Below are 22,609 nucleotides of genomic sequence, written 5' to 3' on the forward strand. Positions count from 1 at the left end.
TGGTGCCTGGGGGATATTTGTAGTGGGCATTGCATGATTCATTCTCCCAACACGGTATAGAAGACTTACTCCTGAAGATATATCTTTTAAAAACAGCATGAAAAAGAGGGGATCCGACTTTGCCCCACATATTCCAAAAATGTAAAGCAGTTGTTTGCTAAGTCTTTAAAGTGTGTGTGCGTGTGCGTGCGTGTGTTTGCGCACACATAGTACCCAAGGAAGAAACCCCAGGATAACATTCATTTTCTGGTTGGAATATTTATTATGGAATCAAATGTGGATTAAAATTGGTGTTTTTTTCAGGTTCAAAATCTGCTGTCTTTTTACCTTAGCCCCTGACTTTAGTGGAAACGTTGTCTATTTGCCTATAGAGAGAATTAAGGATGAGACTGTGAATACCTAAAACTCAGTTTTGCATGATTCAAATCATCAACAGGCTCACGACAAAATTTTAACACCGAGCCCAAATGTCCACTCGGAATTGAAAAATCCAAATTACTAATGAGAGGCAAGAAGCCCACACATTCACTTCACTCCAGCAGATCGCAGGACTTCCTGTCCTGTGTCAACACTGTGAAGCATTGCATGTGTGTCCCGAGTCTTCTCCTCCCTGTTACTGGCCCCGTTACTCACCTCAGGCGAAGGAGCTGAGCTTTCTGCTCTTTAGTGTCTTCACAAAAAGTAATGACGGCGTTAATAATAATATCTGTCCCTCGTGATTGCCACAAAGGTTAAATGAGATTTTAAACATAGATGAAATAGGTGTTCTAACACTTAATGATTTTTTAAAAGTGCTTTTAGAAACATTATCCTAATTGATCCTTCTGTGAAACATCTGGCTTTGTTAAAAGTCACGTATCACAGAATTGTGAGTGTGATGTTTGTGTTTTGCTGTTCCCTGGGTTGTGTATCTAAGAGAAGGAGACAATTCTCCCAAGCCCCAGGTAAAGCACAGGTAAATGTGGAGCTCCTGCTTTCACTAGAGAAGTGCTTTTGCAAACTTTGGCATTTGGCCACAGCCGTATTATGGCCAGCCACAAACACAGTTGAGTTTTTTTTTTTTTTTTTCTGCAGTGCCCACAAAATCTCCAGTGAATTCTTCTCTGCGAAAAATCTTGAAAGCACACAGTGTGATAATTGATACCAGATAGTATTTGGAAGTATTCAGAGGAGCCTATTAGGTATTTTAGTAGCCCGATCTGTGCCCCATTCTGGTTTTGGAAATCTGCAGAGGGGTGCCTCTGTGGGCCTGCCTAGAGTAAACAGGTTTGGCCCTTCCAGGAGGGCGAGGTATGTTGCAGGCTCCCTGCACCTGGTACTATGTGGACCCCAGGGCTGCTGCCTAGTGCCATTGGCTGTGGCCAGACCTGAAGTAGGGCCAGCTGGTGACTGACTGCAGGGACTCCCCAAACCCTCTCCTATTTAAAAATTGTACCAGAAAATACATCAGCAAAAAGCCACATAAATGTCTCCAGAAAGAAACTTCGTAAGCGATTTTCTATTTTTCTCACTTCTGAGGGCTGTAGACATTCTTTAACTCATTCATTCATTTAGCAAATATTTATTCAGAACCTACACTTCTAGGTTCTGCAATACAGCATCAAATAAAACAGACAAAACAATCCCTTCCTTCATGGAGCTTTTATTCTAGTGAGGAAGGAGGGTGACTTTTTTTTTTTTTTTTAGAGAAAATTATGAAATATAGTAAAGCAGGGGTGACGGACAGGGAGCACAGAAAGAGATGTGATTTGCAATTTTCTTTTTTTATTTTTTTTTAAGATTTTATTTCTTTATTTGACAGAGACAGATCACAAGCAGGCAGAGAGGCAGGCAGAGAGAGAGAGAAGAGGGGAAGCAGGCTCCCTGCTGAGCAGAGAGCCTGATGTGGGGCTCTATCCCAGGACCCTGAAATCGTGACCTGAGCCGAAGGCAGAGGCTTTAACCGACTGAGCCACCCAGGTACCTCCTGATTTGCAATTTTCAACAGAAAGATCAGGGAAGACCTCAGCCAGAAGATAACATGTGAGCAAAGATGTGAACAGAGTGAATTTGAAAACCATAGGCCTCTAGAGAAGAGCCTTCCAGCTTGTGGGAACAGTAAGTGCAAATTCCCCGAGGTGAGATCGTATCTGTGAATTCCAAGAGCAGCCAGGAGACCAAAAGGAGCAAAACAACCCTAGGGAAGAGTAATAGGAGACAAAGTAGAGAAGGGCAGGCGGCCAGATCATGAAGGAGGCACAGGCCATTGGGAAGACGTGGGCGTTTCCTGAGACTGAGACACCTGCCTCCACAGGCGTCTGAGCAGAGAAGTCACGTGATCACGCCGCTTTTTAAAAGGAACACCCTACCCGGTGTACTTTATGGCACTGAGAGGAGTGGTAGTCAATTCCTTCCTTCTTTTAAACTTACTTTCCTCTCATTCAATTACGTAATAATTATTACGTAGCTTATTACTTATTTTACTTAATTACTAAGTAATTATTACTTAGCTTAGGCTGTGGGTTGGGCACTGGGGAAGACTGATAAGTGGGGGAAAAGCAACGATGATCAATTTAATGGAGCCCATACTAGGGAGGGCAGCTACCCAAGCGCTGGGGAGCAGGAGTGAAAGCAAGGCATGGGGGAGGGTTACATAACTTGGTCACAAGCCACAGCTTGGCAGTGGTGGTGCCAGAACTAGAAACCTTACGCTCCTGACCACTCAGACAGCCTGCCTGGAGCACCGGGGCTGAGACAGGAGGCCAGGGACATGACCAGGAGTTCAGGTCCATTAGATTCATTTATTAAATATTGTGGAGAGCATACTCTGCACCAGGCCCCAGATGCCAGGGCCACAGTGGTAACGAGCAGAACACGGCTCTCATTCCGAAAGCGGGTGCTCTGGAGTGCCCCGTATCAAGGCTTCATAAATACCAACATAAAACTAACCCTGGAGGTCTAGCTATGCAGCCAGTCACAGGACACTTCTTACAGAAGCCACAGTGGTGTTCCTGCCAAAACAGAAGGCAGGAGCAGGGGTGGGCTCAGCAGGAAATGTCAAACCCTGGGTTGCCCCAGGATTCAAAGAAGCTTCACAGCACATCACACCAGAGTAGGGTAAGAGCCCCCACGTTACTGGCAGGAGAAGAGCTTTTCAATAAGAACAAGGCACCCTAGCAACATAATACCATTTTGTTATTCAGGGTCTGACAGCAAAGAATACACAGAGGAGGCAGGGAAGGCTTTGGTGTTGTATGATGAGGCAAAGGTCCCAGAGCTTTAGTATACATTCACTTAAAACAAAAACCAAAAAAAAAAAAAAAAAATTGCTTGTAATTTTGTAACCTCCTTAGGGTGTTTCAAATGGTTTGTGAAGATCAATGTTCTACATGTTCAAAGAGTTAAGGGAGTTTTCAAATCTTTCCATTCAGGCTGGCCTGTCATAAAGAACAAAGGAACATGGAATTTCTTGCAGGGATCTGAATCCATACAACAGAGCCTGGAGATGTTCAATCAACAGAGATGGCCTTTGAACTTTTCTCAATCCAAAAGGGGAAACGAATGTGTACTGCTCTGTAGGCACCTCTCTACTTGCCACTTTTATCTTCCGTCAATAAAATTGGTTTTGTAATTTCTACTTATGTAGCCACCCAGGGGCCATTATTATAAAATAGTGGTTAAAAGCTTGGGCTCTGACGGGCCCGAGTTCAAATTCAAGTTCGACTGCTTATAAACTGTGTGACCTGAGGCAAGTTAGTTGAGCTCTCCAAGTCTCACGCGTCTTACCTACAGGATGAAAATAAGAATATCACCTCCTTCATAAGGCTGCAGTGAGCGTTAAATGAATGTGATTTGTACAAATCTGATATATGGTAAACACGGAATGAATGTATACTCTATTTCTTTTCTGTTTTGCCATTAGCACATTTATTTCCATCTTGATTATTCCTCTCCTAAGAGGAACTACTAAAATGAAAGATGAGTGGAGATCCTGCCTCATTGGGATCGCACTCTTTGGCCCAAAGGTGGAAGACGGCTTAGAGAAGCATCACATAAAGGGTTGATGTGTTGCTCCAACGGATGCATTGATAAACTATGCCCCACGGACCAAATCTAACTCTCTGCCTGTTTTTGTAAAGTTTTCCTGAACATAGCCACACTCATTTGTTTACATATTGTCTATATCTGCTTTTGTTCTGCAATAGCAGAGTTGAACAGTTGCAACAGAGACCCTATGACCTGCAAATTCTAAAATATTTACTATCTTCCCCTTTACAGGAAAATGTATCTGACCCTTGTTCTAGCAACTTAAAAAATCCAAATTTTTTTCAAGTCACGTAGCTCTGAAACTGAATACATTGGAAACGTATCTCTCCAATGGAAAAATAATAAGGCTACCTTCAAGAAGTCGGCCCGTTTACTTATCCTGGTCAATCCCAGAGGACACAAAGATTCATAAAGCAGCATCCCCAGTCCACTTGCTGGTCAGATGAATATGCACTGTGAGGCAGGTTCTGCTGATGGCGAGAGCCAGTGCCTCGAGCAACACTGAGGCCACTGTGGTTCCTGCCTCTTTTCCATATGGCCCTCACCTCTATCCCAGAAGCCAGAAGTTTGAAGAGAGACTCTCCATGGTGTTTCGTTTCATTTGCGTATCTGTAAGACTACCGAAAACCACTGAATGTATGAGGATACCCTAACAAAGAATCACTCGCAGATTTCTCTGGCAAAGACATGGAGGGTGGAATAGGTTGGACAGGAAAGAGGAGTAAGGAGCCTTCTGCAGAGGTCACTGTTCCAATGCATGTAACAGGGGGATGCAGCTCATTCTTGGGCAGTGGTTGAAGAAATGGCAGGAGCTGATAAAAATAAGCACGAGTATAGTTGCAGGGGAGGAATCACCATTCATTCATTTAGTACATATTTATTGGATACCTAGTTCATGACAATTAGTTTAAGGCACTGGGGATCGAGACACAGTAGTACATGAGACAAACCAGTCCCTGTGGTCATGAAACTTGCCCTCCAGCTGGAAGAGGCAGGCCATCTTAATTTGGGCTCCTCCAAAAAAAAAAGACCATGAGACAAGGATTTGCGTGAATCCCGCCCCCCTGCCCCCCCCACCTGAGATGTGATCTCAAGCACAGTGAAGGAAAGAGAAGTAAATAAGGGCGTACGTTAATGAGTAAGTCACTGCCATGAGCAACTAAGGCTCCATTTCATGTTGTGTCCTCTGAGGGTGTAGGCCATGGCTCAGAATTCTCCCAACAAAGAGCAAGGATGATGGAGGATTTATCTACCAACTCTTGTTCCTCCCTGGTGGAGTCTCATTAAGGTGGGCAGGACGGAGAATTAGCTATGCATCCCCACCTTTAAGGACAGACACAGGAAACCATAAGCAGGTATAGAAAATTCTAAAGGTGACTACCCAAATAGATCAAGGCAGAGTACTACATCTGGCGACACAGGTGACAAACAATGAACAAATACTCAAGAAAATGAGATGGTGGTAAGTACTATGCAGGCAGTTAGAACAGGTTAATAAGATACAGAGTCAGAGAGACTGGAAGGCTAGTTTAGATGGGCTGGTTAGAATGATGAAAACAAGGAAGGGCCTGGGGAGCAGCATGCAGCAGGGGGAAAAAGCAAGTGCAGAGTTCATCAGACAGGAAAAAGAGGAGAAATCGAAGTTCTCTGTTGTAACTACAGCACAGGAGGCAGACGGGAGTGTTACAGAGTGAAGTCCACCGAGAGTTGACGCCAAACCACAAAGGCTTCATCAGCCAGAACAGGGCATGAGAATGTTGTTCTGCATGTGTTGGGTAGTTTCTGAGGGATTTTGAACAGGAACATGACATAATCTGATGAATATTTTTAAAAGTTCATCCTGGTTACTCCTCTTCCCTTTCCCTTTCTTACAAAAGCCATTAGATAGGACAGGATAGATAGGGCTGAGCAAGGTTGATGTCTTCACGAGATGTGGAACAGGATGTCTGAATCCAAGTAGGGTACAGAGAATGTCTATGTGGGTGATGAGAGTGGTGGGTGACAGCTGACTGGCCTGAGGTGTCAGAGCTAGAGCGGGAGGAAGGAAGGTTTTCCATGAGGGTTTTGGTCTACCCAGCCAAGATAATAGAGCCCAGGTATTGTGAGGAAGGCATCCATAGGGGGAGAAACCTGATATGGGAGGTCAGAGTCTGAGCCTAGGAAGGAGAACGTCCATGAGGCGTGTCAGTGAAGCAGTGACCCCACGTGAAGTGTCAGATCCCATACACAATGGGAAGAATGTTCGCGCAGGGAGGTGATGGCCACAGTGGTTCTGTGCAGATTGAGAAGAGCGTCAGTTACAAGAAGGTGCCTGGTGTGGGGAAGTTGGAGCATGAGGGTGGTGAAGAGGGTAAGAGTGTAAGGAGGGCATCACACGGGGCACAGCTCTGTACTGAGTACTGGAGCCCAAGGTAAGAGAGGAATCACCAGCTTGGGGCAGACCCAGGGGAAATAGCCCAGAGTGGGGTGTCAGAACCCAAGAGGGGAAGGGAAGCAGCCACATGGAGGCAACAGTGGAACCCATGTGGGGTAAAGGAAAATGTCCAGATATGTGTTGAGGGGTGGGGGTGTGACAGCACCCAGAGATTTGTACATTTGGGAGCAATGATCAAACAAGTAAATATATTAATGATAATGGGGACCAGATTTCTCACTGTCTGAATGGACACTGTAATGTTAGATTGGATTGGAGATAAAGGTATGAATGTATGATTTGAGGGTGGTGGGAGAGGTCTCAATGTATTTACCCAAGGATGTATATACATGCATGTTCTTCACCTCTACCTGCTCAGTGAGAGGGCCTGGGAGCAGCAACACTTCAACAAGGAACACACCAAGCACCCAGATCTTGATTTCTAAATACTGTTCTCCACAAAAAGGGAAAAGGGTACTTGGGGAAAACGACAGATTTCAAGGCTGGGACAAGGAATGCACAAAGTAAGCCCGGAACGTCTGGTGCCAGAAAGTAAAGAGATACTCAAAGATGAGTCTATATCAAAGGACAGCTTAAAAAGGCTCCTGCTTGCCAACTATAAGATAATTTAAGCAGCAAAATAATGACAGTAACATCATAATCCATTGAATAAAACAGTAACTTTAAATCCATACTGATATAAATAAGTGAAGATATTTCACTTATTTGGTTGAGATATGGAATATTTATATAGTCTCAAAGTAACTCCCCACAAAATACTTATTAATTACGAAAAGAGTCATTTTGTAATAGTGGGTCCTCTCAGACACCACCTTAACCAAGTAATGAAAATTAAGAACACAATAATGGGTCAAATGACAATGTGACAGGTTACAATGAAGAGAACACAGCATCATTTTTGTGATGCTTCCCGCCAAAAATACATAATTTTAATTTAATCATTAGTAAGCCTCAGACAAACCAAATTCAAGGATATTCTACAAAATAACTGGCTTGTTCAAAAATATTCAGGGTCATGAAACTCAAAGACTGAGAAACTGTCTCCAGTTGAAAGAAATCAAAGAAACAGAACAACTAAATGCAGTGTGTGACTCTGAATCTGATCCTTTTGCTGGAAGGAACATTATTGAGACAATGCACAAGTCTTGAATGGCATCTGAGAGTAGATAAAATCAGAAGATTAGGTTAGGCTATATAGAAGAATGTCTTTATTTTAGAAGCATACTAAGGTGTTTGGAAAATGATAGGCATCAGATTGGCAACTTACTCTCAAAAGGTTCAGGATTTTTTTTTTAAAGTACCACTGTTGCAACCTTCCTTCATTTTGAGATTGTTTCAAAATGAAAGTTAAAATTTTATATATTCACTTTAGCCATTTGATTTCCTAGGTCTTTGCACATGCCCCAACCTATACCTATCCCAGAAGTCCCCTCCCCTCGAGAACCCTTCTTGTCCTGCATTTCCTCTGTGAAGGGAGGGTACCCTGTGCAGGATGTACTGTGTCCCCGGGCACTGAAGTTTACCTGTACATGTCTATATTTCTGTTTACCCCAAAGGGTGGAGTCCATGTCCATCACACTCATATCTGCATTCTTAGCACTCAGCACAGCACCTGGCATTGGGCTTGATAATTAACCACGGAGAGAAGGAGAGAGACAAAGTTATAGGTATAAAATTGGAATCTTGGGGCACCTGGGTGGCTCAGTGGGTTAAAGCCTCTGCCTTTGGCTCAGGTCATGATCCCAGAGTCCTGGGATGGAGCCCTGCATCGGGCTCTCTGCTCAGCGGGGAACCTGCTTCCATCTCTTTCTCTCTGCCTGCCTCTCTGCCTTCTTGTCATCTCTGTCAAATAAATAAATAAAATCTTTAAAATAATATAAAATCAAATTGGAATCTTTTCTAGAGCTAACTGAGTTAAGAAAAGCAGGTTGTTTATGTGCTGCCTGGCCTGTGTTGGAATTACAGCTGTATGATCCTGAACCAGACTTAGACTCCTTTCCCACACATGTAAAACAGGTTGTAAGATGGAGCAAATGTAGTAAGATTTGCAAGGCATCTAGCAGAGTCCTTGACACTTAGCAGGTAGGCAACAAATTTTTGTTTCCCATTTCTCCTGAAAAATAGGAATAAAAATTATCAAAGAAGACTAGAAGTACAGAATTTCAGGTTATCTCTTGACTTCACAATAGCCCTGATATATGAATTTGGGTAAGTCATTTCACTTCACAAAGCTTCGACTTCCTTCTTGGTAAAATGGGAGGCGGGAAAATGGAAGAGCGAGAGGTGAGCTTTATGACCATCATGATCTTCTAGTTCTAAAATTTCAAGTACTTTCCCTCTTTTTGGGTAAGAGTAAGTACAGAAGGTGAAGGGTAAGTGAGTTTTTACTGTATTTAAAGGGTGGTCCTTAGTTGTAGCAGTCAAGGCATGCGAAGTGCCCCTCCTACTGGATTACACAGTTCTTCATTTATACCTGCTAAAAATATAGGTAAGTTGAGAGGCCGTGGTATTGTTAGGTACTGTTGAGCACATTAAAAATTTATGAGCCATCAAGGAACTAGCACACAGTTTCAATTTTTGCTGCATTTTCCCTTATTCATAATTCTTTCCCTAATTGCTTTTTCCCTTAAAAATGGGGGAGCTGAGACCTTGGATATTTGCCTAATGGCTCAAACAGAGCCATGACCCATTGCCAAGTCTTTCAGGCCTTTTATAGCCTGGGGACATTTGCCACTGAAAGAAAGCTGATGGGTTTGATTTTCCTGAAAGAGATATTTTGCACTGACCTCTGGCCCCATTAAATACTTTGGCCATTGCCCATTCACGGTAATGGGAGCAATAAATTTGTTTTAATTTAGGACGTTATCAAGTAGGAAATATTGACAAAGACAAAATAACATTCTGAAAACAGCCAGGATGAAATCATGAATAAATAAATATTTTGAACTTAGCTGATAAATTAACAAATGCTTATTCATAAGAGTCTGACTGGACTATTCCAAAGTTAGGCCAAAGGTGATCCCATTTCTAATAGAAATGTCGTCTTTCTCTTTCGACCAGTGAAAAGGTGGGCTGCATAGACATTGCAAGGCATAGAAAGGCATTTATCCATTGTGACAGATCTGTTTTAAATAGATCTATTTGTTTTCAGCTAAATGCCAAAAGGAACAGCCAGATGACTCTAGCAGCCTTTTCTATGGCAAAGCATTTATTTTCCTTGTGTAAACACCTTTATTAGGGATTGCAGCAGGCTGTTTCTCTACCTTTTCTTTCTATTAGTCCCTTAGATTAGCATCAAAGAACTGAAATTCTTGTTAGATGTTACCTGTACGTGTTTCATTTTGAGTGAAAGAAATGACTTTTAACTTGGGTACATTCCTCTTGAGGAAGGGGATAAAGGTGCATATGCCATCAATCCCCTCACTAATATTCTTTCATAAGTAACATGATTATGACAGATGGCAAAAAAAAAAGTCCTAACAAACCACAAAGCATATTTGCAAAGCTGTGAGGTCTTAAATGGTGTTGGCTTTGCAAAGTCCAAATGACTAAATCTTCTAGGTTACCAGTAGCCTGAGGGCATCTTTAGCTGCATAAAAACTAATTGGACCAACTTGAATGGAAGAAAATTGTGCCTGAAGTCTTTAATCACACTAGTAACCTAATGGTTTCCTGTTCGACATAGCCAGGGCAGTGTTTAGGAAGATGAATCCATGCATGCGGCTTAGAAAACCTTGCACAAGATCAGACAGTTGTGGGGAGGCTTAAGCATCTCCTTTAGCAAGTTTATTGTGTGTGTCTCAAATTTTGGCACAGGGACAGGTAAGCCATTGTTGGAGAGGGGAAAGTAAAAAATGTTTTAAAAGATCTAACTAGGGGTGCCTGGGTGGCTCAGTGGGTTAAGCCGCTGCCTTCGGCTCAGGTCATGATCTCAGGGTCCTGGGATCGAGCCCCGCATTGGGCTCTCTGCTCAGCAGGGAGCCTGCTTCCTCCTCTCTCTCTGCCTGCCTCTCTGCCTACTTGTGACCTCTCTCTGTCAAATAAATAAATAAAATCTTAAAAAAAAAAATAAATAAAAGATCTACCTAAGCAGGACACGAGAAAGCTGATGCTTTCTTGCATCATAGGTTTCCTATGATGATGAAAGGTATTTCTCTATGAGGAATAAAGATGTCATGTTCATCTTTGTATGCCAAGAATCCAAAACTCTAACCCATGATGAATTCGGGGAGCTCCCCAAATGGTAACAGACCAACAGCTTGACATGGGCTGCTATTAAATGTAGCATGCTTTACAAGAAAGGGCATGGGCTGGAAGTCTGAAGACCTTTTGTTCAAGTTGTGGTTCCACCTCTTGCTAGCTCTGTGAGTTACTGCAGGTTGTTGAAACTTGGAGCCTGGTATAGGATGGAGGTAAAGTTAATGCCTTCCCAGATACCTCATGGGGGGGTGATAAAAATGCTCTAAGCTAATCAGTATAAAAGTATGTGCCAACCACAAAGCCCTCTACAAACCTAGGAAATCATATTCTGTCATCATGGTAGAACTTACTGTTCCATGTCTCTTTGTTCTTACTTAGTTGTTTCAATTTGCTTTCAAGCCATGTGGACTCTATTCACTTGCTATAATTCACCAAATCAAAGTCCCCAGCTCTGCAAAAACCACACTTGGAAGAATGTCATAAAGATGGTTTCTTTTGGACTGGGTGCCCACCTGATGTCTCCTTTGGAATGTAATTCAGTCAGAGGCAGTCATGGCACTAGCAGATATTCTGAGAATTCATGAAATCCCACAGCCAAAACCATGATCCATTGCTCCAATACCAAAAGCATTTGGCAGACTATAGTTTGGAAGCCACAGTCCTGGCTGCATTTGAGGCTCTGAATGGGGCCATTTGAACTCGCTGTGGTCCTGCCCACTCCCACTCTGAAGAGAAGGCACCTGAGTTCCCTGGATCTCTTTAGACCGTCTTTTTCTTATTTCCTCACAGGCTTTGCTTCACAATATACCTTCCTGGAGTAAGAGATGACAGAGTGATTTGGAGTTTTTCTCCACCTCTCAGGCACTGCAACACTAAGAGTCTACAGATTTATCTTCTATAAAAACTTCTGTGAAGCAGCTCAGGGGTTTTTAGCACCAGCCTTATACAACCTGTCATTCAAATCCTTAATGATGGGTTTATGTGAAAGCGATTTCTCCACACTTTCCATTTGCTTCATCTTAGATGGCAGTGTGGTTCTTCCTTTGAACTAGACCACGAAAAGAGCTGGTTCCTTCCGGCAAATATCAGGGTTCAGTGACTATTTGAAATGAAATGTCTATAGACAAAACGCTGCAAACACCACCTTGAGTAGGAGCAGTAATGAGTAGCTAGGTATGCCGCAGCACGTGTATGGAAATTGGCCGTTCGGTCCTGGCCAAATGGCAGACACTTCAGATAAGGAAGATAAAAATCTTCTGCCTAAGTGGGAAATGCAATCTCATCTGCCTTTCCAACATATGAAAACCAGTTTCACAAAGTCTGCATGGTTCATGACTACCTTCCAAAGAACCCTGGAACGTAAGAAATGGAGGGACCCGGAATGTCACATCATTCGGATCCCTCTGTAGCCCCCACAACCATGAGGTACCTCAGCCATATCTCAAAAACTTCCAGAGATGGGACAGTGTCCCCTTCTAGAAGAACTCAATCTGTTTGGGTGAAGTTCTAGCTTTAGGAAATGTGATATTGTCTTTTAACTCTTCCCATTGTCTTGGGCTCAGCCTTTACCCTGAAGATGGAGAATGCCACCTACCTGAAGTCTGTGTCAGTTCTTCACTTATTCAACCAGGGACAAGTCAATCTAACCACTTGTCCTTTGGCACCCATCTCCCCTTCTTACCTCCAAGCAATCAGGAGAAACTCTGTCCAGTATCTGCGGGAATCCAGATGTATGTTCTTACGTATGGGTTCCCCTTTAAATTTATCCTCAACAAAAAGATAAAGCAAATCTAACACCGTGTCTTTTTTTTTTCTTTCTTCTTACTAAGCCCATGGTAGCTTCTAGTAATCAGTGCTTTTTTTTTTAAGTGTACAGAAAAACTCTGTTTTAATTTTTTTTCTGGATTTTAGCCTAGAATGTACGTTAATCCACTAGTTTAGTTTATAGACTCTGCCTTCCTCCTGCTCTGAAGAATTGAAGCTATATTTGGATATATTCTATCATCTAGCACTTTCCTCACTTTTCATAGCTCTTCTGTAATCTTATATATATATTGATTGACTTGGGTTTGGATAATACTTTTTGCTTAATGTGTTGGTCATGAATGTCATTATCTCTGCATTCCTTTCAGGCAACATAGCCTCCTAGTTTAGAATGTTCTTGTCTTTGCTCATGGTGTGTAAGTCCATTCTCAGACCACGTGACTAACTATAAACATGCTAGCTTGTGCCGACAAACCATGGTCTTACTGGCATGCACATACAAAAATGCAGATCACACATTTTGGGGTTGAGTATGAATGGGCCTATTTAGTTAACCATCTACTAGGTAGTCTATACACACAAAGCTTGGATTGAAAAGCAGGAAATATTTTTTGAATTTTAGTTCTGCTCTTCATTTTAGATAAATTATTCATCCTCTGGTGGGCCTTTGTAAGAGACAATGGCTGATGATTGTGTTTATCTTTACATATACATCACAGAGCTAATTTGAACTATTTAGCCTAAAACGACTGAAACCTTTTTTAAGTACTTAAATAAGAAATGTAGATATAATGGGGCTGTGTGCAAAACTAACATAAAGATTCTGTTATTCTCTTTAAAGGAGAAAACATCACTACATTCCCATTAAACATATGCATGAAATTACCCATATAATATTCTATATCATTCATATATATGCCTATATATGACATACAGCACCCTTTTAGCATAAAGAAGGCTACCTAGTTGACTAGTAATATTGAAACACTGCAAAACTGAGTGTTTTTCTTACCTGCCATTAGTTCACACTTACTTTCCTGGGGCAGCAACATCACTGGACACGTCGATTTTCACTGACCACAACTTCAGCAAACACAGGTCCTACTAGTGTGTCCCTTATACTCTGGGCTTCTGTGAAACTCCTGCTGAAGTCTGGGTGCACATGGGTTGAGGACAATTAGTTCCATTGATCAGGGTCTGGTTTCTCCTGCTTTGTTTGACCTGGGCGTGCCTGGCCTCCATCTGTCTGTCATCCTAGAACAGTGTCCAGAGCCAGCCCATGTGGTATTTCTTGGTCAGGAAGGTTAAGTCCCCTGGCATGAATTGCATTCAGCAACTGAATAAATAAGACAGCTTGGGGATGGGTTTTTATTCCTAGGAAACCAGATAGCCTTTTTGATGATAAAATATTTATTCCCCATTATCTTGTTGTTGCCAAGACTACTATGGACAGTACATTTCTTAAAAAGAGCTAGATTGCTAAAGAGGCTTTAGTAGGTAAATTTTAGGGTATCAGCAGGTCTGTTTTATTTTTGAAAAATATCTCATATGACATTTGATTGCCCAGAACTGAGTGTGGTTTGCCACTTAATGTTGATTCAGCTAATACCATGTCCCACTTTAAGTCAATACTTTTTCTTCTTTTTAATCATTGTTTTCCCCTAAAAAAGAACTTCACTTTATCTCTTAAGAAAGTGAGGTCAAACATGTCGTCGTTTTAAGGCAAAGTAAATTAAACAGAGTGCATTTATATTAGAGTTTAGAAAAATCTAACTTCTTCAAACAAACATTTTGTAATAACTTTATTTTATACACTTTAATTATTTTAATTATTTACAAAGTACCAGCTAAGCACTGTGGGAGATCCAACGATGTCAGGCAGGACCTCTGACCTCCAGGAATATTCTGTTTAGTGGGGTTCACTAGCATACAAATACAGATGGTGCTACACCAAGGCAGCTTCTGATAAGCACTGTGGCATAAATAGAAGTACTAGAGGGTATGAAATCCTGGATGGGATTTCCAAGAAGACTGAGGAAATGTTGCCTTCCAGTTGGACCTTTCTAAATAATAAAAGTAGGTAACATGTATTGTTTCTTAAATTCTAGCACTTTTCAAAGTATTTTAAACTTATTATTTCTTTAGTTCTCGTGATTTTTGAGTCTGAAGAGCTAAAAAGGAAGCAACCCCATTAACCAGTATGATAAAAGAGTAGAAGTTGGAGAGAGAAGCACTAATTAGGGCCAGGAACCAGGAAGAAATTCCTATTTGAATAGTAGATAAGCATGCAGGCTTTGGAATCTAAAAGCCTTGGGTTCCACCCTTAGCTGAGCCAATTACCAAACCTGAGTGACAAGTTACTTAATGGCTCCAGCCTCAGTTTTCTCACCTGTAAAATGGCAGAAATTATTTGGTAGTGATAAGAATCAAGTGAGATGAGAGAGGTAAATGCTTACTACAAGGAATCATGAAATAAATATTATCATCACTATCTCTTATAGTTACCATTGTAACAACAGCAATATAACAATAACACTATCTCTTGCCATTGGTTTCTTGATATTGATTATTACTAAGATAATAATGTTCTGGTGATTGGTTCCTTTTGAGTAAGGCTTATAATGATATTAATTCAGGTTTTAGAATCAACACTCCTTTGTATTAAATTTAATCATCAAAACAAACTGAAATTATTTATGTATATTTCCCATTTTACAGATAAATACACTGAGGCTGAGAATAGGTGGCATGCCCTTTGTAGCCTCCCTGGGAGAGGCAAGACTCACACCCAGATCTGACTTACTCTAAATAACTCTGAACTCTCTCCCAACTAGTCACTTGTAGCATTAAAAACACTTTTGGAGAAACAAAACAAAACAAAACACCTTTGGAGGGGCACCTGGGTGGCTCACTGAGTTAAGCCTCTGCCTTAGGCTCAGGTCATGATCTCAGGGTCCTGGGATCAAGCCCTGCATCAGGCTCTGTGCTCAGCAGGGAGCCTGCTTCCTCCTCTCTCTCTCCTTGCCTCTGCCTACTTGTGATCTCTCTCTCTCTGTCAAATAAATTAAATCTTTAAGACAAAACAAAACAAACCTTTGGGGGTGCCTGGGTGGCTCAGTGAGTTAAGCCGCTGCCTTCGGCTCAGGTCATAATCTCAGGGTCCTGGAATCAAGCCCCGCATTGGGCTCTCTGCTCAGCAGGGAGCCTGCTTCCCTCTCTGTCTCTGCCTGCCTCTCTGCCTACTTGTGATCTCTCCCTGTCAAATAAATAAATAAAATCTTAAAAACAACAACAAAAAAAAAAACCTTTGTATCATTTTGTCAGTTTTCTGGGATCTACGCTGAGTGAATAAATTGTGTTTTATAAAAATGTTATTAGCAAACCATCATCCTGGTTTTCATAGTATGAAAACATATGTCTCTTGGAATTTTCTAGTGCTGGACAGTGTTCCTCTCAAGGCCTGTCTTTGGAGGAGATGAAGAGAGGTCTCCAGTTCTCCCCTGTTGACAAATATGGTAAGTCTATAGATGATTCAGATCGATTAAGGGACCTGTCCCTGAGAAGGTGATAACAAGATAAAGATTTTGATAACAAGAAAAGATTTTGTTTTATATAATAACGAGAAATGACAGATGATTTACAGATACTATATTGTAAAAGTACAAACTTTGATCTTGTCTTATATAACTCTGCATTCATCTTTGAGTTTAGTGATGTGTGTGCATTAAGTGTGTATTTGTGTATGTATATCAGTGTGAGTCCACGTGGAAGAAGATAAAACTCTCCTCATGAAAACAGTCGCCGGCGTCTTGTGATATTCCAAAACCTAGTTGCCACCTTACTGAGCTCCCTGCCTCTAAGCCCCACATGGCTGGTATGTCTGGAGGAGAAAAACAAGACAGGAGTCTCCACAATTCCATCATATGCTGGGAGCTCTTCCCCTTTAGAAAGTACCCAAGGGTAAAAGGTAAACCCAGCCATCTCCTCCAAATCTAGAGAGGAGGTGAAGTTATCATTGATGGTATCCATTTTGCACAGGATTACTTTAGAAGGAATTAATACTTTAGAAGGAATTAACTCTCTGAAATAGTTAACGCAGCTCTCTGCAGGCCCCTGGAAGCCAGAGGATGGGTAATCGCCCTCATCACCAGCTGCCATATTAATGTGCGAGGCCTGTAATGTCCTTTTTCCAACCTCTAAGCCTGAGAGGCTCTATATTTAATTAGAATTTTAGCACAATGGGCTCATTTATTCATGGGAACTTTCCTTGACAATATGGAGGACTGAAAAAAATGTACGTCAGTTAAAGAGATCAGATTTTTTACAAGAACTGGGTTTGAGGAAGAATAAATTGGATGATGTGTTCCCGGTTCTCTGATTTAGATGGCCATAGACCCAGGAAGCCCTCAGCTTTGGGATCCTCACCAATGCACCTTGTTTGCTGAGTATTATTACCTAAGGCATAAGAAAGCCTTTATGAAATAAAGGAAAAAAAAATTGTTCTGGATGGATGCAGACAAACTACTTGGGAACATTAAAGAGAGGAAACTTTGTGCTCTGACTCCCAGGACGTGTCCAGAATGTAGCCGAGTGCTTTTTATCATCAGCTTTACAACATAATTGGCCAGTCTAGTAACAGGGGAAAATGTGCTCTAAGTGTCACATCATCACATTTTTCATAGAGATAATATCGTTTTTTCAAACCTCCACAGATGTGACCACACAACCACAAAATATAGGGCACCCTTTGAAATGCGTGCTTTGACCAGAAGTCTTCCCTTTCATGGTGGAGGAAACATTTCAAGATGAAGCATTTCATTAACGATCTGTTTCTTAAAGGAGTAAGACTTTGAGCAAAATTCCTCAAGATGGAGAAGACAGAAGAGATGCAGAAATGCAGAAGCCGGGTTTTCCCCCGCATGTGTGTACTGGGGTGGAAGAAAACATTAGGGTATTTGGATGGAGCAAGAGCTCCAACAGACAAAGGAGACAGATTTACTGTCTCCCCCTAGGAACATCCTGCTGTACAAAAAGTACCTTTAATTCCTCCCCATTTTCATTGCATAAGCTAGTTGCAGTAAAACAGCTACTTCAGGAACTGTTTCTTTCTCTCTGCCCCCAAAGAGCAGGGATAGAAAATGAAGTTAAGATTACACACTGAGCAATTCTCTCTGTACTTGAGGCTTTTCACCCTCAAGCAACAAAACGTGCAGACGTGGTTCAGTCTTTTCCTAGAGCCTGCGGTCAAATTTCACTCGGGTCCCTCTTCAGCGGAACAGCCCCCCAAGTACCTGTCATCCAACTCTGGCAATGATGCATCCATAAAAAAGTCAGCACCCACGCCCCGCTGACTCCGCCACCCATCCCGGAAAGAGCCGCCCCACACTGAGGAACAAGCACCCCCAGTGAGATTTCCCCTGCAAGGGGAAGGGGCGTGGCATAGCCTCACACGCAGGTAACACCGCTTGTGGCACAGGAGAAAGCTCATGATAAAAGGATCACGAGTTTATCAAAACGTCTATCTGTGCCTGGAATGAAGGTGCAGTTTCAGGCTGGACAAGAGGAAATATTTTGCTTTAGGATGGAGATTTTATGTAAGTCCACCCAAAATCAGGATTCAGTGATGTGTATCCCGACCCTGCCTCCTCTCTTCTCAGCTCCCCCACCACACACACACACACACACACACATACACCCCTCCTCCTCTCTGACCCGGGCCAGCCCCCTCACTGGAGGGGAGCTAGAGGAGGACACGTCAGCTGCAGCCCCCCGCATGTCCGTTCAGGAGAGTGTGTGTGCTGCCTAACAGATTAGCCAGAGCGCCTTCCTATGAAAATAAATAAACCTATCCAACTGCATATTGCTAGATGCCTTGACAAAAATGTAGATGGCTGAGTCGGTTCTGAAAACTCAGCTATCAAAGGGGAGCAGAAGCAGCATTAGCTGTTGACAAATGTGCCTGTTTTGACAGAAGCAAAGAACGAGCGGCTTCCTTACTTGCCGTGGAAAAGGAACGGCTTCCCCGCACAAGTCCTGTGTCCTCTCCGGGCAGCGGCCTGGTCCTGAGCCACAGGTTGCATTCTCTGGACACAGCAGGGGCCCGCACTTCAATGAGCATCAAATACCACTGGTATTTGGGCCTAAACTTTGAGGTCCACTTAAAAACCAGGCACTCAGGAAGGAAAAACAAAAATCAAACCTAGCCAAAGGCAACCTGCTGTAGAGAGTGGCTCTTTCCTTCTGCCCTGTACTTAGCTCTCCCTTCTTTTAATCACTGCCATTTGCCCAACACTCACGGTGTCACGTACTGTAGGGATGGTCTCTTCTATGCTACCAACCTTGTGAATTAATGTCCTATTTACAAATGAAGACACCGAGGCCTACAAAGGTTAAGTGGACAAAAACCACAGAACCCGTAAGTCATGGACCCAGGGTTCAAAGCCAGATTTGCCTGACGCAGAAGCCCAGGCTTCCAGCCGTAGCAATACACCACCTTCTGGGACTGACCCCTTCTTGACTCCAGACGTGGCCAGCTTGGGTCCAACATCACACACCCCTCATTTGGGTTCCCCTGGTCTCAGCTCTCTGTTTGCGTTTTAAATTTTGCCTTTGTTTTACAACTGCTTGCCACCAACTCCTGCCCAGACCCTGAGCCCAGGAGCCAGGAGAAGCTGCCTGGCAGCTGTGTGGTGCACTGGGTGAGGCTGGTTAGGAAAAAAATGGCAAGACGGGACACAACCCGGTAAGTAACAGCTGAACTTCTATTCTGTTGCAGGCTACGTGTCTGATCCCATGAGTCCGATGCATTTTCATTCTTGCCCGAATAGTGGCAGCTTTGAGGACAGCGGCTGACAGCATTCCACGGATACCTAAGGAGAGTTTTCCCCCAAACTGACAGCAACAGCTCCAATCGTGGCAGGCTTGCTTCCAATTATAATATTTTTACCCTCTAAGGTTTCCTTAAATTGGCTTGTTTATTCTGGTCCTATTTAATTCCCTACCACAAGTTGGGCTTTGGATTTGTGGCTAAGCACTGAAATGCAAAAGAACCGAGACAGAATGTATCTAAAGAATTGGTTTGAATTTTGTAACTGAAAGAAAAAATTTATATCGTTACTTAGAGATGGGGCCCAAGTCTGTGGTGGGCACTTAACAATTGTTATGTTTTCCTAGACTAAATTATCTAGACTTGAGTTTGGGAACTGTGGGTTTGATTTTTTTAGAATATTGTTCATTTTCTTATGTTATTATGTTACCACTAGTGTCTCGCTCTGTGATTAAAGATTGTTGGCACACAAAATGGATTCAGAAGTGTATCTCATTCCAACAAGACATCTTCTGAGTATACCTCCTTTAAGACATATCGATAATGACCTTCAGATCAAGATGCTTGCAAAATACTGCACTTAGTTATTTAGCCTCCTTTCTGTATCATAGCAAGTGCTCTGTGCTTTATTTGGGCATCTTGTTGCCCAAGGCATACCTTCCAAGGTATTGTGGATGCTCTTGGTATAGGTATGACACTACTCTACAAATACAAACCTGTTGTCCATACCAGAGTCTAGCACAGTGCATGGGAAGGATATCTGAGGTACCAGTGGCCTGCAAAAAATGAGACATCGGGGGGCACCTGGCTGGCTCCATCCGTAAAGTCCATGACTCTTGATATCAGGATCAAGTGCACAGTGAGATGTTTAAGAGCTTCCTGGCCTCTACTCCCAGACGCCAGTAACAGCTCCCTGAAAAAGCCACCAGACACTTCTAGATGTCCCCCCCGGGGGGGGGGCACAAAACTGCCCCAGGTTGAGAACCACTGCTCGAAGCCATCAGAGGACAACTGGGGGCTTGAACAGCAACAGAAGGAATATACAGCCTGGTTTTGACTGTATTTAGGCAAATCTGCTTTCTTCTCCTGAGTATCGTGGGCTCATATACATATGGAACTAAATGGGAAAAGTGCTGATGGCCCCTTTCATGTCTGTGGTGAGCTCCTCCATCCTCCCCTCTCCTCCTACCGCTTAGAGATTATGTCTCTTGAGGGCAGTTTCTATCAGAACAGCAACCTCACCTCTAAAACCCTTCTGAGAGTTATCTTATGATGTGTGGTTGCAAAGTTGAAAGTCCTTGGCTTGGGGAAAGCCAAGTGCCAGTCCAGTAGAAGTTAAAACCATGATACTTCCCCTTAGAGTTACTCCTTTTTAGCCTCCAGCCTCTTCATTTCCCCACCAAATTATTCTGGAATCATAGGTGCTCTTTCCTGCCTAGCAAGTTGCCAAGGGTCTTTCTGATAAGCAGGAACAAGGAGCCTCAAGTGGCCATCCAGGCATAAAGCCTTCTGGTAAGGGGCTGCCTGAAGACCACCCATTCTATGGTTCTTTCTCTAGTCCTCCATTCTGGCTACTTTAGGCAATGAACGAGCACCTAGCTGGAGTTATTCAGACCTTAATCCTCTCATGAGCTGAGTTGAAATACTGTAGACAGTTAAAAGAAATTTAAAATAAGTAAATAAGTAAATAACCAGTTTTAACTAAAAGATTGACAGTAGGTGTAATGCTGATCGTATATATAGCCAGGACAGTGCTGGGGGTAAACCAGGTGTCCTCCCCCATTCCCATGGAATGGAGGTCCTATCCAGAGAAAGGACAGTTTGTTTCTGAAATACCTCTTTTAGAAGGGGATTTTCTAGAACAAATGTGTGAAGCTCCCTTTCTTTGTTTCCTTTAATTAACCACCTCCTCTCTCTACAATGTATCTCTTTAGGTTACTGCTTCCCTCAGCCTCTTGTCTTGTCAAGGATCTGCAAATAATGAGACTAATGTGTCTTGATTCCTGAGAAGGGGAACCTTTTCACAGATGCCAGCCTGTAGCTCACAAACCCACTTCATTATTGCACCTTTAATGGGACCCAAGGATCATCTTGGAGATTGTCTTGAGATCATGAGGTTGTGTGTGTGTGTCTATGTGTCTTTTCTCCTCGCTGAAAAATGTCTCACTAATTGCTTTCTTTTTCTGCTGATAAAAATGAACTTCTGTGATCATGTTTTCTCATGCTTAGCACATTAATTTTTTTCTATGTGCATGCGGCACTGAGCTCGCTTCGAAGATGTTCAATTAGCTATAATTGTAAGCCAAATTACAGCAGCACCAGGAGAGAGTTATTCCAACAGAGTGATCATTTGGGTTAAATTATTTCCAAAGCTGACATTTTGCTGGGACAGAGGGAAAAAATGGGTGCTGGAGGTAGGAAAAAAGGCTAGTGCTAGAGAATCCATCTGAAATGAAGGACCTGATTCCTTCCTCTCCCTCTATTGTTCCTTGTCTTAATTTCCTTTCCTTCTTCTTTCCTCCCTTCTCCTTTCTTCCTTCCTTCCTTGTCTCCCTCAAACAATAACCACCAGCTTTGGAGTTACTCAGACTTTCTACAGTAATTTTGTGACCATAGGCAAGTCAACCTATCTGAGCTCCAGTTTATTATCTGTAAGATGGTAATAATAACATTTCTCTTGAAGAGGTACTATAAGAATTACAAATAATATAAAGTTCATTGTATAGTTCTTGGCCCACAATAGCAGATACTGTACATGTTGTTGTTGTGTATTGTTACTGTTCTATCACCATGCAACCAAAGATCTATATGAGGAGAGGAGGGCATGCAAAGAGTGGAGATTTTTTTCTCTAATGTGAAAATTGGCATCATTGTCCCTAAAACCCCGCTTTTGTGAACAGTGAGCTTCTGAGCTTACACTTCTGAGGCAGTGTGAGCCACGATCCAGCAACCTTAGGACTGGCTCATTTCGGGATGTCTTTTTATACCTGAAATCAAATCAGAAGAGAAATCAAATCCTTTAAATCAAATACAAGAGCCAAGAAGCATCCCCCAACAAGGGAGATGTTAAGTAGAAATAGCAAGAAAACCCACATATTGAGCACCTATTATGTGGCAGGAAGAGTTTCAGAGGATTTAAAATGCAATTATTGTCGCTTAGTTCTCCAAACAACTCCGGAAAGGGAAAATTTTTTTCTTGCTTGCTCAAGTAGATAATGAATCCAAGCTAGTTTAGAATGGAACCAGGTTTCAAAACTAGGTTTGCCTGGCACTAGTACTTATGATCTGTTCACCACACAGGACTGCCTCTATTGTGTGGAGGAAAAGGATTAAAAATAGCCAGTGTTCACAATCCAGAA

General features: G+C 42.4%; 1 protein-coding gene across 4 annotated transcripts in view; it reads left to right on the forward strand.

Annotated features, from left to right (window-relative positions):
- TNNI3K (TNNI3 interacting kinase) overlaps window positions 1–19,742 on the forward strand; it is a 319,782-nt gene extending 300,040 nt beyond the window's left edge. For 3 of the 4 annotated variants that reach the window (XM_059135899.1, XM_059135897.1, XM_059135896.1), the window contains 2 exons: window positions 15,860–15,939; window positions 19,200–19,742. In XM_059135899.1, the coding sequence (XP_058991882.1) occupies window positions 15,860–15,931 (72 nt within the window). In that variant the 3' untranslated portion in view covers window positions 15,932–15,939; window positions 19,200–19,742. Of the gene's footprint in view, window positions 1–3,410; window positions 3,556–15,859; window positions 15,940–19,199 lie in introns of those variants that run through there. The other variant, XM_059135898.1, reaches the window with a different exon arrangement.
- Window positions 19,743–22,609: the final 2,867 nt, after the last annotated feature.

The sequence above is a fragment of the Mustela lutreola genome, chromosome 10 (assembly GCF_030435805.1).
Source record: "Mustela lutreola isolate mMusLut2 chromosome 10, mMusLut2.pri, whole genome shotgun sequence".
Taxonomy (NCBI): domain Eukaryota; kingdom Metazoa; phylum Chordata; class Mammalia; order Carnivora; family Mustelidae; genus Mustela; species Mustela lutreola.